Genomic DNA, 18655 nt, shown 5'->3' with positions numbered 1-18655 from the left:
ATAAATTATTGATAGATTATAGATTAGAATAACTCTCACTTTAGTTTTATTTAGGTTATTCATATATATCGGCTTTTATATTATGTCGTTCATAATATTACATTTATATCTCATTATTTATCAATAAAGTTATTCATTAATTTAGGTAATCTTTATCGAATATTTACTTTGTTTTGTTTTTTTTATTTATTCAGTAAAAACAACTTACATTTTACAAATATAATTTCGACCAACAAAAATTAAAAATGTATACATTTATGTTAATTTTTCTTTTAATTTGGAAAATCGAATTTTGTTATTTTTTCAATAAAAATATCATATATATACCATTGAACTTAAAGCTTCGAATGCATTAAAAGATTATTAGAAGTCGTTTTCTTTTAATTTGCATTAAAAAAGTATTCTTTCCAAGTTTATAAAAATTGCAAAATATATATTGCAAAAATTGAAATGAAGAGTTCAATGTACATATATATTATATTGCCATATTTAGTTTTAGCTTCTAAGAAAACGGGAGAGCCTGAAAGGTTAACACAGTGGCGAAAGGCTGTCAAAAGTTTGAAACAGAAGCCATTGACCGGCCGTGGCTTTCCTCCTTCACTCCCATCCATTTAGGCGCTTTTCATAAATCTCCTAAATTCCCGTCTAAGCGACTAATATTTAGGCACGCATGCATTTATACTTCACTTCTTGAAAAGCGGAATAATTAATAACAAATACCCAAAAGATACTGCCTAATAAATCATTTCAAATTAATATCTATATCTGATTACAGATGACTCCTATCTGTCGTTGAACACTTGAATATCTTCCTCTATATATACACACTCCTTCACACAACATAGCACAGATAAATATAAATATATCCAGCAAGAGATCAAGTACTGGCCGAGGAGTCTCCAATGGCTTCCAATGCAGCTGCTTCTTTGACCTTTCTTTTTCTTTTGCTCAGTGTTAACCTGGCTATAGCCAGAGTAAGTGTTGCTGACTGTTTTTCGAATGGTACGGAGTTGAGCCAAGAGGTTTTGGCTCGACAAGAAGCCGACAGGGTCACCAAGCTTCCAGGTCAACCTCCGGTGGAGTTCAAGCACTATGCAGGCTACGTTACTGTGAATGAGAGTCATGGAAGAGCCCTGTTCTATTGGTTTTTTGAAGCCTCGAGCAAACCAGAGAAAAAGCCTCTCCTCCTCTGGCTCAATGGAGGTAACTCTTAAATCCCAGAGTTCTCCTGGAATTTGCTTTGGATTTCAATTATTGTCTCTTCCAGTTTTGCTCCTATTCTGAACATCTGACGCAGATATATTTTGTTTATCATTAATTAGTTACCCAAGTAGGTGGGAAAAATAAAATCAAGTTGCCTATGCGTTATCGTTGGTTTTTGCATTTATCACCACTCCTTGGCCCATAACTTTCTTTCACACCATTGCTGCATGAAAATATCTTTTTTATTTTTTCTCTTATCTTCACATTGGTCAGAATTGTCATCTTCAGCCTTTTTCCTACGGTTTTGTCCCTTCTTCTGTTTGGAAGAAAGTTGTTTTTCCCCTTTTCCTTTTCTATGCTAACTAATCGAGTAGTATTATTCCTTCATTTATTTGGATTTTTTTTCCTTCCGAATTTGTCAATTTCTATTCAACTTTTCCATCCACTCAAGATTGTATTCGTATTGAGCTAGAATGAATTAAAGCAACATGCGTAGTTGGCTAAGTTCAAAATTGCAATAAAATAATGAGAAGAATATGTAGGTGTAACCCCCACGTCTTTCCACAAGCTGTCAAACCAAATAATCATGGATTTCGTGAATGTCGAGTAGATTCAACAACCCTGTAATAACAATCGTGACTTCTCCCAATTTAAGGCCACCAATATTGGTTTACTTGTTCGTCTTCTAGCACCCACAACTTATTGCTCTTTGTCATCTCATAATGATTGTTTCAATATTTTATTTTATTTTTATGAGAGTGTAGTTTAAACAGTATTATTGCTACCCACTGAATAAATTTGTGCATGTATGGAATGTAAAGTAAGTATTGAATTCTTTCATTAAATGAGTCAAAAAGTATGGAAAAGATATTCCATTGTTTGACCGAAGATAGTTTTTTAAAGTTAAAAATTGATAACCTTAATGCACAGAATTTGGTGCATGCACGTGCGTATGTTGGAAACTGTAAATTCGTTGACATAATAGCTAGATATGTTAAAGCAGATCAACTTTTTTCTTTTTTTTTTTTGGTCCAAGGTCCTGGATGTTCATCAGTTGGATATGGAGAAGCAGAGGAGCTGGGGCCTTTCTTCCCTCAGAATGACACAAAAACGCTAAAGCTCAACCCCCATAGATGGAACAAAGGTATACATTCACATGCCATTTAGTGCCAAGTTAATTCACATCAGATCAACCCAGTTTGACAGTGGTTTCAATCATTTGAGACATGAAAATAGTTTATGTTGTTTAATAAAATTATAATCAGAAGAGAGAAAAAAAAATCAGAACTAATTTCTATGCTCTTGTTTTCTCATCCAGCTGCCAACTTACTGTTTGTTGAATCTCCCTTTGGTGTTGGGTTTTCTTATACCAACACTAGCAATGATTTCAATACACTTGGTGATGCAATCACAGGTAAATCTTATCCTTTTAACGCAACAAAGTTTCTAAGATAATCTCCTATCTTGATCACTCCCTTTTTTTTCTTGGATGATTAGCTAAGGATTCATATGCATTTCTTATCAACTGGTTCAAAAGATTCCCACAGTTCAAATCCCATGACTTCTACATTTCTGGAGAAAGCTATGCTGGTATGACAAAGTTGCCCTACGCAGCTATTTTGCCTTGCGCAGTTTATTTCTCTATTCTCTTTTACTTTCTTAGTTTTTCTATGATTCTTTCGGCCTCCGTTGTGTGATTCCATCTCCATTAGTTCCAATACTTCCTTCACTAAAATGTTTATAAGGTTTTTAATGAATTATTCAGGGCACTATGTTCCACAGCTAGCCGAGGTTATTTTTGACAGCAACAAGAAGGCTTCCAAGGAAGATCACATAAATCTAAAGGGATTTGCTGTAAGGGTTTAATTGCACTAGCATTCTATTCAGTAATTAGAATCTTTTGGATACGTTCAGCATGCCTTTTGTTATGCACAATCCATCTGTCATTTGATAGCTTGCCTTTTGCCTTACTTTTTGACTACAAAAGAAGATTTGACTTTTAATATATACGCTACTTGACTCTTTTGTTGTGGTTAATCATTAATTACTTGTTTACTAGTATTTTCTTTTATTTAGCTTAAACCTTAATCTACAGAACTTGGGGTTTCCCAGCTTTTGCTTGATTAACAAAGCTACAGCCTTTTACAGGCTTTCAAAAATCATTTCTGTTCTACCGATGGAAGCATGAATAAAACATTTCCGATGGAGATTAACTGTCTGATTGTTGATTCTGGCAATTCTATTAAATAAAGAATGTATAAAGTTATGCTTAACAACCTAGTTCGCCTTCAACTTTGATGCAGATTGGGAATGCACTGTTGGACGACGTAACAAATAGTAGAGGAATGATAGAGTATGCGTGGGATCATGCAGTCATATCTGATCGAGTTTACGACAATATAATAAGCAAATGTAACTTCAGCGTGGAAGAGTTATCTGATGATTGCAACGACGCGTTCGATGAATACTATGCTGTGTACAGACTCATTGACATGTACAGCTTGTATACTCCCACCTGTGTAGATAGTAACTCCAGCAGTAGCAGACAACGACATTTGATTAAAGGCATCTCTCCTCAGATGTTGTCTAAATTTGTAAGTTCTTCACAGAATTTGGTGGATTTCCAGCAAAGAAATCAGCATTAATTGCTTGTAATATGTCCCAATTCAAATTCAAGCTATCTAGTCTAAACCAGTTAAAATGATTTTTGTGCAGGATGGGTGGCACAAGAGACTAGCAGGATACGACCCTTGTATATCAGACTACACAGAGGTTTACTTGAATAGGCCTGATGTTCAAGCAGCACTTCACGTCAATGTTACCAAAAAGTCCCATAAATGGACTCATTGCAGGTATTAAATCCATTTCTATTTACCCAGAAATCAAATTTAAGCCTTAAGTTTTGTGGGAGCATTGTGTGCAGAGCTGCCCCTTTTCTATTGAGGAGCTGATCTTGTCCACTATTAGTGAAGATTGATGAGTGATTTGGACATAATCAACATTAATCATGTGAAAGTACACTCAGTATGATGTTTTTTTCTTTTGGGGTGTGTACAGTAACGCTATCTTAATTTGGAACGATTCACCAGCATCTATGCTTCCTACAATTAAAAAGCTTGCAGCTGGAGGCATTCGCATATGGGTTTACAGGTAAATTCTTAGCAATAGCCATTTTAAACTTAAAAGCCACAAATTTCCATAAATTCAACTAGGCAACTTGTTGAAGAGATCTTATGGCCAATCATCTTGTGAGACTCCCCATTTTGGTCTCTATAACTCCCACGTCTGGGTCATATAAACCATAAACTACACGAGATTAAATAATTTACAAAGTTTGAATTTTTCTTAAATTGAACTGACAATTTGATTCCGTATGTTGTATGGAAAAAATGTGTATTTGCAGTGGAGATACTGACGGGAGAGTTCCAGTTACCGCAACTAGATATGCCCTGAAAAAGCTTGGGTTAAAAACAGTTAAAGAATGGACAGCTTGGTACACCAGCAAACAGGTTATGCTTTGTCCTCTGTCGTTCTACACTCTCAGGTGTTTTTTCACATGATGATAAAGTTAAAAGAAAATTTGGTTTTTGCATTCCAATTTCACAGGTTGGTGGGTGGACGATTGAGTATGATGGGCTTACATTTGTCACCATTAGAGGAGCTGGTCATGAAGTTCCATCTTTTAAACCCAAGGAGGCTCTTCAGCTAATTGAGCATTTCATGGCCAACAAGAAATTGCCCCAAAAACCCTTTTAGTCATTATTGCAATGTATTTTCCTTGCAAGGAACTGTTTTTTTTTATTTTAAAAATTTTGATCAGTTATTTTGTTACAAAACAATAGCTGCAGCAGCACATCTGTTAAGATACTTGGCATGAAATTTGTACAGCATTGATTCTTCTATTGCTATGATCAGATTGAAACATCAAAGTAATAATAAACAGATTAGACTGAATTGTAGCTCCCGCAAGTCCTATCATGCAATAAGTGAGTAATTTAACAGACTTGCTAACAAGAACCCAGAAGTTGATTGGTTGATAAATTAAATCTGTATGCAAACAACTTTGAATAGAAGATGAAACTTTATCTAAATTTTCTTTTGGTAATTGTTGATTAGATCTCTTAGTCCATGAATTTTTTATTTTAGGATATATGAAAGTCTAAGTTTTGCTCATTAGATGTCTATGCTCATAAGTTCTCTTTGATAAAGATAAAAAGTTTTATCAGAAAAATTTTATTTGATAAAGATGAGAAGTTTTTTTCAAAAAAGTTAAAATGTTTCACAGCTCAATATAAAAAATTGTGTTGATCAATGTAAAATGTCTTACGCTGAAAAAACGTAAAATATTGATAAATGTGTTGTCCTCTCTCTTATGAGATTGATCTCATAAACCAATAAAACATCCTTAATTTTTTCTTCATCACTCTCTCTTATTTTCATTCACTTAACAAACTTAACAATTTAACAAAAAAAAATATATAAAAAGGGTTAAATATTATTTATATATATTAATTTTTTTTTAGATATCTTTTATAATTGATGAATGTTGATATTTTTACAATATTATAATAAAAAGATTTAAAAAATCAGTCATGAAAAATATTTTCTATATGATGATCCACTGAATATTTTTGACTATTTATCAAAACAAAAAAAAAAGTTACATTTTTTTAAAAAAATGAGTATATTTTTTATTATTTATCAAAATAAGAACCAGTGTTAAATTTTTCACTGGAAAGATTTTTTTTATTTATTGGTTATCAGATAGAACCTGAAATAAAATTATTTTCCGTTGCCGGGACTTGAACCCGGGTCTCTCGGGTGAGAGCCGAGTATCCTAACCAACTAGACTACAACGGATGCTGAAAGTAAGGAATTCATAATTCGTTAAACAGCAAAGTTAGCTTGACGCTCATGCATTCCCACCTTAGAAAAATAACCTTTACTGCACCATCAAAACGAGCTAGGAATTTTAGGTTATTCAGTGGACACATGACATAAAGTCATTTGGAAATTGAATGGAACATTTGAGTTGCAGACCCATATGTGTTCTGTAATGGAGGCACAAACAAAAATAAAGCAACCATCCGCTGATTTAAGCAGGTATGCATTAACAAATGGCTTCAGACTATACAAAACTCCACATCTTTCCACTTCAGCTTGAGCTTGCTTTTTCTCCTCTCTTGGCTTCTATTTCTGTCACAGATATATATCCCACCACATTTGACACCACCTCATACACTATAATGCAATGCTATATATTCTCTTTCTACCAAAAAAGTGCAATATATTCTCAGTTCTCCATATGATGCCTATGTATTATGCATTGCTTACACATCATTCTAGCCACTAATTCCACAAGATGTACCAGCTTCACATTTACCAGGCAATGTAGACAAGTTCTGAGCATATTGTCAGGCTTCTGAAACAGCCCATCTGTTTGGAAACTACAATCCATCTAGTGTATGATCTAAGTAACAAGAATATACTTCAATTGTACAGTAGAATATTGCAACTCCATTTGGTTGATACTTTTATTTTTTTCTTCTTTCAAAAAAAAAAAGAATACAAATTAAAAAGAGAAAAACAAAAGATAAAAAGCAAAAGGTGAATAGGAAAAGACAAAAGTATTGACTGCATGGAACTTGAAGAAACTCACAGAAATCAGCAGTAAAATATCCATAGCTATGGTGTATATATGCTCGTCTATTGTTAACTAGCCCATGCGTGCTCATGTGCACAGAGATAAGTTGACAGAATTTTTCTGCTTTTCATTAATATAAAATTATACAAAAAGATCTAACCTTCTCACATCATTGATCAAAAATTTATCTTCTAACTCACACAATTAACAAAACAATTGCTATTCCTAGAATTACAACAAACAAAGGCTCAAGAGAATGAATAAACTTGATGGACAAATCCTAAAAGTTAAACCAAAGGCCTTGAGCTTTCCTCTTCTACCCCACATTATTGTTAAATTACTCAAAAATCAAAGAACCCTGGACCTGCCCTAGAAAGAAGTTCCTTCCCAGCATCCTTCCCCATCATTACCATATCTTCAAAAGCATATTGGCCTTTTCTAGAAGTTTCAAGCACTGAAATAAAGAGAGGGAGAGAAGAAATGACAAAGTTACAAGGAAAAACAAACAATCATAGCAGAAAGAAAAAAATACAGATTTTGAAAATGTTTGAGTGCAACGGACATACCTCTTTTTCCATCAGGAGAAGCCACCAATCCTTTAAATACGCAATTACCATCCTCATCCTTGTAAGCATTGCCAGCAATAGGTGTACGGCAAGATCCATCCAATGTCTCCAGAAAGGCCCTCTCACATGCAACAGTCAGTCGTGTTTCCTCATGATTTAATGAGGCTAGGTAATTAGCCTATAAATTAGAACCAACCAAATCAAAGGAAGAAAAACGATAGGAGATCAAATGAGATTTTCAAAAACCACTACTTAAGTGATTGTTCAAATACAAATAAAATTTTCATGATTACATCAAAAATGGAAGACGTAAATCACTGGGAAAATTTAATTCGTAAACAGATCCAGAACTTATTCAATTGGGTAAAAGACGCTTTAGATGAGCATCTGAGCCAAGGCCCAGATAGGCTGTGTAAAATTAACAGCAGGTTCATCTAATCTACAATGAAATAAAAAACTCTTGCATCAGTATTTTCTGTTCTACAACATTATGTACCTCAAGCTTCTGATTTTCTGGTTCTACAGCATTTCTATTCTCAATTATCAGGTCTTAAAATTCAATTTAATCTCTTCCAACGGAGGAAAAATCAATTTGGCCCACACTTTCATCAAATATAAAATTTTTTGAGCCAAATGGTTTTCTTCTTTTTTTTTTTTGTTTCCCATAAATTTTGTTATTTAGTTTTGATGCCATCACTTGTTAGCCGGATAATCATGAGTTCCGTCTTTGCTCTGTTATTAAGCTCTGTGGGCAGAGGTCACAAAATAACTCCAGGATGTGATGGAAATTTTAGGTCAGGCATTAATCGAGTAAAGGTAAAACATACCATTTTTTCATCATTGCTTCGACATGCAATTCCAATTGCACCCTGGGCAACAGCTGGAAGCATTTCATCAATTGAAAGAACAGAAGTCACATTTTCTGTCATGCTCAAGCGTCTGAGTCCAGCTAATGCCAGTAAAGTTGCTTGGACCACCCCTTCATTAAGTTTTCTTAATCGTGTTTGTACATTGCCTCGGAAATTCTCCTCCACCTTCAAAAGGGACAAACTATAAGTATTAATAAGAAGCAGCAGAAATTTATACAACTAATTCAGAATAAAAATTAAGCAATTTGTATGTTTGAATTCTAAGACAACATCCTTCATTCACCATAGCTGCAACATTTACACTTTAAATGCAATGCAGCACTACTATAGCCTACTTTTTAGAAACAGGATCATTTTCACATTTCAAGGCAATTGTTGGTCACAAGATAAAAGATAACTTACAGACAGAAAGTTAGATTTCTAATAAAGTGTATCTTAAATAACTCTGCTAATTTTTCTAACAATATATTAAAATGACAAAGCAAAGTAACTTACCTTGAGCGATGGATATCTGTGGAGTATTTGTGACTTTCTTCTGAGTGATGCAGTACCAACAACACTCCCAGCAGGAAGCTCAGCCAAGGAAGATGCACTCAAGGAAATAAATGCATCACGAACATCCTCACGCGGAAGGTTGCAAGGTAGAATTGTCTTCTCCGGTAAATAAGTAGGAACATCCTTCATTGAGTGGACAGCAATGTCAATATCACCATTTATTAAAGCCTCATCTATTTCTTTTGTGAACAAGCCTTTCCCACCAATGTCTGCAAGTGGCTGACTCAGTATCTTATCACCAGTTGTTTTTATTATAACAATTTTAATAGCCCCTTCTTCAGCTAGTTCCGGATGGGAAGCCATAAGTTTGTCACGTGTCTCATGAGCTTGAGCGAGTGCTAATGGGCTGTCCTACACATTAAAAGAACATAAATAGCCAGAAGAGGTTCAAGATATCTTTCACAAAACGTAAAAAAGTTGTCAAGTTAAAACCGATGAATACAACAACATCATAACAATCTGAATTGAATTGTAGCAATCTTAAAATGATAAATTATCAGCCAAATGAACTAAGACCATCTATTCACTTGAATGCCCTGAGAAAGACATGAAATATCTTAAAAGAACAACTGAAACTAACAAATGTTCAATAACAAAAACGTCAATGACTGATGGAATGAATCAGAGTCGAGCTACATTTATACATCAAAATGAACATTAAGGAGGAAGTAAGCATGCATAACACTACAAAAACTACGCAAATTAGATTAGGTCTTTACATAATAAGCCAAGATCAAAGCTAGATTTTACATAACCAATTAAGCCCAGAAGAAAACCACCGAACTATTCAACAAATTCAAAATGAACATTAAGGAGGAAGTAAGCATGTCTAACACTACAAAAACTACGCAACTTAGATTAGTTCTTTACACAATTAGCCAAAATCAAAGCTAGATTTTACATAACAAGTTAAACCCAGAAGAAAACCACCCAAGTATTCAACAAATTCTTTTTTTTAATAAAAAGGACCACTTTGCAGCATCTTAAGCCAAACTCATTTCAATTCAACAAACAAAGGCATCATTGATCCACATTATGAAGCAACAATTCAGAGGCACATTTAAAAAAGAAAAGAGAAAGAAAAAACAAAGCGAAGAAAGGACCTTCCTCTAGTGCCAATTCTGAGAAGAGCAACTTCAGTCTTGGCAACAGAAGCTTTTATAACCCCAAAACTCTGCTTCTTCTTAGAATCAGGAAGAGCTCTAGTGTTGAGATGTTGGAGAGGGAAGCCAAGTACAGAGACCGAGCCACCACCACAAAAATGGACTAGGCCGCCGCCGTGGGTTGTACAGAAAGAAGAAGAAAGCATCTCCATTGGCAGTTAGAGAAGTCAATAGAGGAAGGAAGGAAGGAAGGAGGGGGAGAGAAGAAGAAGAAGAAGAAATTGAAAGTGAGACAGACAGATTGAATTGGCTTCGAAGGGATTGTTTGTTATTGTCTGTTAAAAAATAAGAGAGTTGGGTGAGAGTAGATATTGGATAGGATATTGGGATTACAAAGATTTTGATCCGCTACGGTTTGCTTCCCCTACAGTTCTTTACAAGTTCTTTTGACTTTTTCATTTTTTATTTTCAGCCCCTAAGAGAAAGTAAATTTTGGCAGGCGGTATATTTTTAGGCTCTTTTTTTATTTTCTTTTGTATTAGTGTGGTTTTACCTAAGCATACACAGAACAAAATACTTGATGCATCCCCTCTATTCAAAATGAAAACCGAAGAAGATGGGATCTGTCGACCCATCCTTTCAGGCCCATCTCCTGTCTGAACTGCTTGGCAACCCAGTCTGCAGCCTTCTTAGCTTAGCGCTACGCTCCACCAGAGATAGCTTTGCCTCCTGGTCCATGGATCCGGTTCTTCAATTCCTCAAAAGTCCTCTAGTGTAAGGGCTTACCTTCTTTAGATGCTTTCCTTATTTTTTCCTCCCTTACTTCTGGGGAACAATTTTTGAGTCAGACTCAAAAATTACTTTGTCATACTTGTACAGGACAACTAAGAAGGCTCCTCCTTTTAATGCCAAAGCTTTATCCCTTATCAAATCCCTTCCTTCCAATAAGCTACGCCATCCCCGCAAGGCCATCGCCCCTCTTCTTGCCCCCAAGACTGATCAAAGAGGAAAACATAGCCCTTCGACAGCTTTAGCCCACAATTGCTCTGGATCCTTTAACAACCTTCAGCACTGGTTAGCTAGTAGAGCCTTTTTGAAGGGAACCAAGTCCTTTAATCCCATACCACCATCCTTCTTTGCCTTTGTAAGACTGTTCCAACTCTTCCAATGAATGCTGCCATCTTGTTCCTTCCGTCAACACCAAATATTTCCACGGCTGGGTTGAGTCTGCGCATATCTTCTTAGGCAAGCTGAAGCAAGCCATAGTATATGTTGGTATTACACATGCCACTGCCTTGATCTAAGCTTCTCTTCCTCCATAAGATCAAAGTAGATGTTTTTGAAGCATTCGATCTCTTACATAAGCCATAGCTTACTTTCTGATTTCCCCTAGAAGGAGGAAGAAATACCAAGATAAGTCCCCTGCTTTCTGCTACCTGAATTTTCTGCTTTTGGGATACCAAGGCACTTTGCTATGTCCTTTCTTTTCTAGCCTTCTGTATTGGCACTAAATACAATGCTGGACTTCTCTAGATTCAATATTTGCCCTGATGCCTTGCTATGTTCCTGTACAATACTCAACATTCTTTGACAAGTCAAGACCTTTAATGTTGTGATTTTGAATTTCAATAAGGACCATTCTAGAAATGACATTAACAGCAAAAAGAAACAAATATGGAGAGAGAGGATCAGCTTGCCTAAAATCTATAGAAGGAAGAAATTAACTGGAAGGCTTGTGATTTATGATCAAGAATAAGACACAGTTGTCACATATAAGCATAACAGCCTTTAAAAAATTCCCACTCAACCCTATGTGCCTTATTCATATCCACCGTCATGGCAATGTCATTCTTCCTTCCTTTCTTTTCAGTCTCAGATAGTGGAATACCTCTTGCGATACCACTATGTTATCGTGAATCTATCTTTCCCAAACAAAAGCACATTAATTCTGTTATCAAATTTCCCAGGAAAGGTTTCATTCTGTTCACCATCGCTTTGGGGATCAGTTTATAGGTAACGTTGCAAAACTGTGAACACTTTCAGGGGCTTTGGTCTTTGGAATCACCACAATTTCCTTCAAAAATTGTGCCACTATGAAAAAAGCTTTAACAGCTTTCAGAACATCTTCCTTCACTACCTTCCCGAATATTTTTGAAAGAAAAACCATTAAATCCATCAGGGCCCGAGCCCTTATACTAAGGACTGCCTCAAATATTTGTTTTTCAGTCATTTCCATAGTCAGGTTTTCATTCACCTCCTTAGTAACTGAGCTTGGGACATAGCTTACTACATTTCACCAATCTCTGTGACCATTGGATTGAAACAGACCCTTGTAAAATTGAACAAAACTTCCAATAATCTCGCTCTCCTCATCAATCCATTCCCCATTCTCATCTTTCAAGCGTAGAATCTTATTAAATTGTCTTCTCTGCCTAGTCACTTGGTGAAAAAACTGTGTTTTGATCCCCAAAAGTTAACCAATTCAGCCTTGATCTTTGAAAGATCAACCAATATTGCTCTTCTCTCTCACGAACCTCCCTTAATCTTTTTTTTTTTTTGTCCAAGTTCTTGTCCAGTGCCAAAAGGAATCGTCCCGCCCTGCGCTAATGTTGGACAAACTTGAGGGTTTGATTGGGATATCATATGCTCCAATTTGATGCACGTCTTCAAGATAAAAGAACAAAGCTTTATGCTTATTACGCTTTAACATTAAAGTGCCCTTTCAGCCAATGTTTTATTTCGTTTTGAAAAAAAAAATTCAGCAGAAGTAGTCATTCTTATGAATTATGACAAACCAAAACTCGAGTTAAAAAAATCATCATTCAAACAAAATACACCTAACAAAAGACATAGATATAAGAAAAGACAGGGAAAAAAAATTAAGGAAGATTACAGAAGTGAAACCGATTGTTTTGCCACAAAAAAAAAAAAAAAAAAAAAAAAAGAAAATGAAACCGGCTATTATACAATTTCTTGGTCATGGGAAACAAAGTCACTTTGTCAGTTTATCTCATTCCCAAAAAGCCCCTGCTGAAGCCCCTTGCAGTCGACGAGGTAAGCAAACCCGTAAGCCATGTTCTTCAAAGTAGCCTCATGCAACTCCAAATCCGAGGTAGCCGTAGCATCCGTTGAGAAAAACACCCTAAACCCTTTCACAAACGCTTCACGAGCCGTCGTTTCGCAACACAGATTCGTCATCACACCGGTAACTACAACCTCCTCCACTCCTTTCTCCAGCAACATCTCCTGCAGGCGCGTGTTCTGGAACGCACTGTACGTGTTTTTCTCCACCACCTCGTTGGCTCTGGCTAGCTGTCCGATCTCCGGGATTAGCTCGGAATCAACGGTGCCGTCAAAGATGAGATCGTTGTCCCACCACTCCCCGAGCATGCCGTAGTCCGCAGGGGACTTGTGGCAGTGGCGAGTGAAGAAAACGGGGATTGAAGCTTGTCGGCAGAGGTTGATGGTGGTGATTGCATTGTTGAGAATAGGTTTGGCCATAGAGGAAAAATAGTTTTGCATGTCGATTACTAATAGAGCAGATGTTTTGGGGTTTGGGTCTCGCTTTCTGATTTCGTATTTCTTGTATGAGGAGCATTTTAAGGAGGACGCCATTGACATATGGAAAAATTTGATCTAAAGAAGAGGAAGGGGGGGCCGGGGGGGGAGGGAAGGGGGGAAGCAGTGTCTTCGCTTCTTTGTCACTTCAAATAACATTTTGATAAAAGAAATACATTATTTAACTAATAAAACAAAACTGGGGACCGGGCTCAGAAGTGATCAATAAGTTAGACATGTGGCACCATTTTAGTGGCGGGTAGCTTCATTTGCAGTCTGCACTGCCGAAGACTCAGGACCTTTCCAGAGCCTTCATCGCCATCCTATAAATAATTGAACTATTAGCAGTAGTGAGACACATCCTTCAACCTTGCCCTGTTAGATTGCCGTTGGGCCACAAGGGAAAAGAAGTTAAAAAAAACTTAAACGCGAAAGAGAGAGAGTGGGGGAGAAGAGATGTCTTACTTGTTACCGCACCTGCACTCAGGGTGGGCTGTCGATCAAGCCATCCTGGCCGAGGAAGAACGTGTTGTCATCATCCGTTTCGGCCATGATTGGGACGACACCTGCATGCAGGTAGGCACCCCAGAAGATTCTAAACACGTTTATTTTTCCTAAATCATGTGACAAAATTAATTTCTCTTAGCAGTATTCTGGGTTTTGATAATTTTTACCTTTGTTGATGTGGCATTTTTGTGACTGGAATTCAAGATATAACAGGCCTGCATGCGTTTCTGTAAGTCACGCTTGTGTTGGTTCTTCAAGTTGTTTTTATTGCGGAATTCAGATGAAAGATTCTTCAAGGTGTTTTTATTGCAGAATTCAGATGAATAAATAGAGATAAATATTGTAGGCATTTCTATTGTTACTTTAATTTGGTGCATACATTATCGTTGGAATTCTTGCTGATGCCAAATTGCGAAAACAAGAGATGAGGTGGGGTGGGTGTTGGTGTATAAATATAAATTTTTTTACCACAAATGCAGCACGTCTTTTGGTTAGAAATGTGAGGCGGTGATATATAATTTTATTTTTAGGGTTTTAGCCTCATATAAAGTTGGATTTAAGTTTTGATAGGTGGGATTTGGTATTAAAGTAGATTTAATTTTTTATTTATGTGAAATTTGTACAAGAGATAAACGAATATATATATTAATATAAGAGTTTTTTTTTATTCTTTATGAGCACAATGTCAATATAACGAGATGGATAAAATATCAAGGATGGGTTTTGAAAATCTTTTATCACTTATTAAATATGTTCTTTAATTAAGAATGAATTCGTAGTTTATAAATTTATTTAAATTTTATTTTTAAAATTTAAAATTGCATGAATTGAGTTTAAATTCAGAATTCCAACAAGTGAAAATTACAAATGTTAAAACTTTCTTAATTAATTACTTTTTTTTTTCTAATTATCTTCATTCATAACCCTGGTGGACTGATATCTCCTGCAATAAGGTTTATGGTAAACATATTGTGCTTGCCCATTCGAGAAGATCCAAACGCTGCGTTTTGATAGGTTTTATTCGTAATTTTAGTTAGCAAATATGCTCGATTGCGCCGGCTTGCGTGTCAACGCATTGGGCTAACTCTACCGACATTTCAAAATGTTTGGTTTATAAACTAGGGTTTCAGACCCAAAATTAGAGGGCAAAAGCATTTCATCGGTGAAAAGGAAATTTAGATTTTGGAGAGAGAGGGGAAACGAAGTAACGATGTCGTATCTGCTACCACATCTGCACTCCGGATGGGCTGTAGATCAGGCCATCCTGGCGGAGGAAGAGCGTCTCGTTGTCATCCGATTCGGCCACGACTGGGACGAAACCTGCATGCAGGTACACTGCATCGTTCTCCTCTCTGTCAATCGCTTTTAATTCGAATTGTTCTTTAATTAGGGAAATTTCCTACTATTTCTGGATCTTTCTTGTTCAGAGAAAAACAAGTGCCATTTTTATTTTTGATTTCAGTTTCATTACTAGAATTAGAAAAAGTATTCAATAAATCCTATGTTCCCTATATGTTTGAAAATTTTCATCGAATTTAGTATGATTGGAATTCGATGAGAATTGACTCTGCTAGTGAACTGATTGTTTCTAGTATTTTGTGATAGGCAATTAGTCAAGTTGGATATTGTTTAACAAAATTTTAGTCAAGCACAAGACTTTCACAGGTGCGATAGGTCTTTCTACCATACTAGTAGGATGGATACCTTCAATTGCTTTAATTTGCCCTTTTAAACCTTTGTTAAATTTTAAACAACGGCCTTGCATTGGTCTTCAATCGCCTGGTGCTGCTAGTGAGCACCCTTCTTTGCTTTCTTTGAAATGTGGTAACAGAGATGACTTTGTTAGGGAAAGATGCTTGAAAAGTGCACATCTCTTTGCTGTCGTTCTCCTGCTTATGCAAAATGTACTGTTCTTAGTTCTTAAAATATGTCTGCTGCCGCTGTTATGTTTATTAAGTTGAAAGAACCTTTAAATTGAAAAAAGCCCGGTTTTATTTTTTTTAATTTTGTTAGGTGAACTTGTGCATAGTGGCCATTAAGCTAATTTCTTTTAAGAGTTTTTTTTTTTTTATGTAGAATGTTAGATATTTATCAAGTAGCTTTTCTTGCATTTTTCCCCAATTTTAATCTCTCTCTCATGAATTGAATTACACGAGAATTTCAATGCAACATAAATCATTTTATAAATAAATTAATTCTTAGTTATGGTTAGATCAAATAAAAAATATTTTGACATAAAACCAAAATTGATATTATCATTTGACATTTCAATATGAACATGGCTTGAAGTTGAACTGTCATCTTCTCATTGAGCAAATGGTTTAGTTGAGTAGGAAGTTAGAATCTTCTCTAAGTTAGCAAAAAGGAAAGATAGATAGAGCTTTTGATAATGACTCACTGTTTTTCCGTCATCTTATTGAGCCCAATGGTTTAGCTGAGTAGATAGTTAGCATCCTTTTCAAGTGAGCAAAAAGGAATGACACAGAGCTTTTGATAATGACTTACTGGTTTATATTCTGAAGCATTGTTTCAATCACCAAATTAAAATTTCCACCCCTTCACTGAAATGTATGACAATGAAGTAGTCACTAAGTTCTATTTTCACTTACCAGTAACTTACTAGCTTTCTCTTCAATTTGTTTGTGCCCTCTGGTCAAATACTTAAAGACTGAACTTACATTAATTTACTTGGATGAGAGTTACATTTTGTGGCTGTTTTTTTTTTTTTCTTTGGATAAGCCAAATTTGTATTACCCAAAGAAGCAGTAAAATCGCTACAAGTAGAACAAACTGTGAAGACAACAATAATACAGGCAGCATGCTGTGAAGATAACATTCTACAAACTAATCAAACATAGAACTGTTCGGCCCCCATGTAATGCATAGGTCCCTATAAACAGATTCTGAAGCAATATTCTTCATGTCACAAAGTCTCAAACGAACAGCATCTGCAATGCTGTCATAAATCTGTGAGCGGGTTCTTGCATTGAGCCCATATACCCTGTTGTTTCTCCCTCGAAAGATGATATGCATAAACAGTCCAGGCTACATGCAAAATGACAGTTATGAGTGTTTTCGCTTTTAACCTTCTAACTGCCTATTGCAGCTTTCTCTCCTGGCTGCAACTTGTCAGCAAATTTTACGGGGCAGCAGCGCCTGCTGCCAAATGTTGTTAGAATAATTTCATGTAATAAACAAGTGATACTCTAGTGTCCAGCTCTTGTTGGTAAAACATACAATTCCCGCTGACGGACATCCCCTATGAAAGAAGCCTATCTTAGTAGGAAGTCTAGCAAGCACAGCCAGCCAAGCAATCAAAGCATGCTTGGGATTATAAAATTCAAACCATATAAGCCTGTGCCAATCAAACTTCACAATCTCATTCTAGACATCTCCCATTATTCTGCTTAATGAATCTAGAAGCAACTTGTCTAAGTTGCAGTAATTTTTTCCTGCTCAAGCTGCACCCTTGGGAAATGGGGACCTGCTATAAATTTATTCCCTTGTGTAATAATGGCTTTAAATGGATTTTTTTGGTTGTGCCTGTTGACATGATAGAGAATAGGTTTTTTGTTTTGCTAATATTCAGGTTACCTTTAGATGTGTGTAAGTGTGTGCATGGCCTTTTATTAGATTTTTTTATAGCATTCTGCCCTTTGTTTTTTTTTTTCCTTCTTCGGAGACCTGCATATCAGGAAATTGCATTTTGTGTCATTATTTATTTATTTATTCAATATGAAATGAATGCTTTGCTATTGACTTGCTTCTTCTTCCTCTGGAATGAAAAGAGTGTTATTGTTATACTTAATTTGTGGTCAATTAGTTAATTTGATTTGTGTTTTCAGATGGATGAAGTGCTTGCTTCAGTTGCCGAAACGATAAAGAACTTTGCTGTGATTTATCTTGTGGACATAACAGAAGTGCCTGATTTTAACACAATGTATGAGCTGTACGATCCTTCCACGGTCATGTTCTTCTTCAGAAACAAGCATATTATGATTGATCTTGGCACTGGAAATAACAACAAGATTAACTGGGCTCTCAAGGACAAGCAGGAGTTCATAGACATTGTTGAGACTGTATACCGTGGGGCAAGGAAGGGTCGTGGTCTAGTAATTGCTCCAAAAGATTACTCTACTAAGTACCGCTACTGAGTATTCTTGCAAGCTGTAGTGGATCAGATAGATATATGATCTACTTTTGCAAACTTGATGCAGAGTATTTCATTAGAAATTATCTGGATGTGAATGTCATTGGCAATGATTGCATGTATTTGGAAGATGAAAATTTGAAGCATTTCTTGTGTTTGTGATGCATGTTACCGGTATAGCATCTTGTGCTTGTACTACAGACATTCGAGCGCTGCACTGCTACCGAAAGGTATGGTATGTGAAAGCATGAAATTAAATATCAATTCTAATATATATTAGTTCCCATAAGAAACAAAAAACAGATGATTGTTGGTTGTAATCTCTGAGAATTATTATCATTTTTTCAAAGAAAGTCATGGCCAATTGTATGCTAAAATAAGAATGAAATCCTTCTAATCTATTTTGTGAATTTCAATCTCAAGTGATTGAAGCAACAATATATAGAAATTTATCATTAATTCACCTTTCCACAAAAAAAAACTCTATGTACAGACCATGT

At 35.8% G+C, this 18655-nt stretch overlaps 4 protein-coding genes and 1 non-coding gene across 6 annotated transcripts; 2 read left to right on the top strand and 3 right to left on the bottom strand.

The window, feature by feature from the left end:
- LOC18608494 (serine carboxypeptidase-like 34) lies at positions 752–5157 on the top strand. The gene is made up of 10 exons (XM_007043219.2): positions 752–1203; positions 2240–2347; positions 2522–2617; positions 2701–2793; positions 2969–3057; positions 3507–3797; positions 3919–4055; positions 4261–4353; positions 4607–4712; positions 4810–5157. The coding sequence occupies exons 1-10, from the start codon at positions 903–905 to the stop codon at positions 4957–4959; spliced, it is 1464 nt and encodes a 487-aa protein (XP_007043281.2). The 5' UTR covers positions 752–902; the 3' UTR covers positions 4960–5157.
- Positions 5991–6063, bottom strand: TRNAE-CUC. Its single transcript has one exon. It is a non-coding gene; the product is annotated as a tRNA-Glu (tRNA).
- LOC18608493 (porphobilinogen deaminase, chloroplastic) lies at positions 6950–10353 on the bottom strand. Its single transcript, XM_007043217.2, has 5 exons — positions 9941–10353; positions 8778–9183; positions 8241–8447; positions 7414–7591; positions 6950–7301 (listed from the first exon to the last, which is right to left on the bottom strand). Exons 1-5 carry the CDS (start codon positions 10150–10152, stop codon positions 7189–7191), a joined length of 1116 nt encoding a protein of 371 aa, XP_007043279.2. The 5' UTR covers positions 10153–10353; the 3' UTR covers positions 6950–7188.
- LOC18608491 (nicotinamidase 3) lies at positions 12742–13599 on the bottom strand. The gene has a single exon (XM_007043215.2). The coding sequence runs from the start codon at positions 13559–13561 to the stop codon at positions 12941–12943; it is 621 nt and encodes a 206-aa protein (XP_007043277.2). The 5' UTR covers positions 13562–13599; the 3' UTR covers positions 12742–12940.
- Positions 13847–18427, top strand: LOC18608490 (thioredoxin-like protein YLS8). Of its 2 annotated transcripts, none has more exons than XM_018115824.1 (2): positions 13847–14074; positions 17851–18427. In XM_018115824.1, the coding sequence occupies exons 1-2, from the start codon at positions 13955–13957 to the stop codon at positions 18157–18159; spliced, it is 429 nt and encodes a 142-aa protein (XP_017971313.1). In that variant the 5' UTR covers positions 13847–13954; the 3' UTR covers positions 18160–18427. The 2 variants fall into 2 exon arrangements, with proteins under 2 accessions (XP_017971313.1, XP_007043276.1); XM_007043214.2 differs by lacking the exon at positions 13847–14074 and adding an exon at positions 15039–15335.

This window comes from Theobroma cacao, chromosome 2 (genome assembly GCF_000208745.1).
Source record: "Theobroma cacao cultivar B97-61/B2 chromosome 2, Criollo_cocoa_genome_V2, whole genome shotgun sequence".
Taxonomy (NCBI): Eukaryota; Viridiplantae; Streptophyta; class Magnoliopsida; order Malvales; family Malvaceae; genus Theobroma; species Theobroma cacao.
This window is presented reverse-complemented; position numbering and strand designations above follow the sequence as displayed.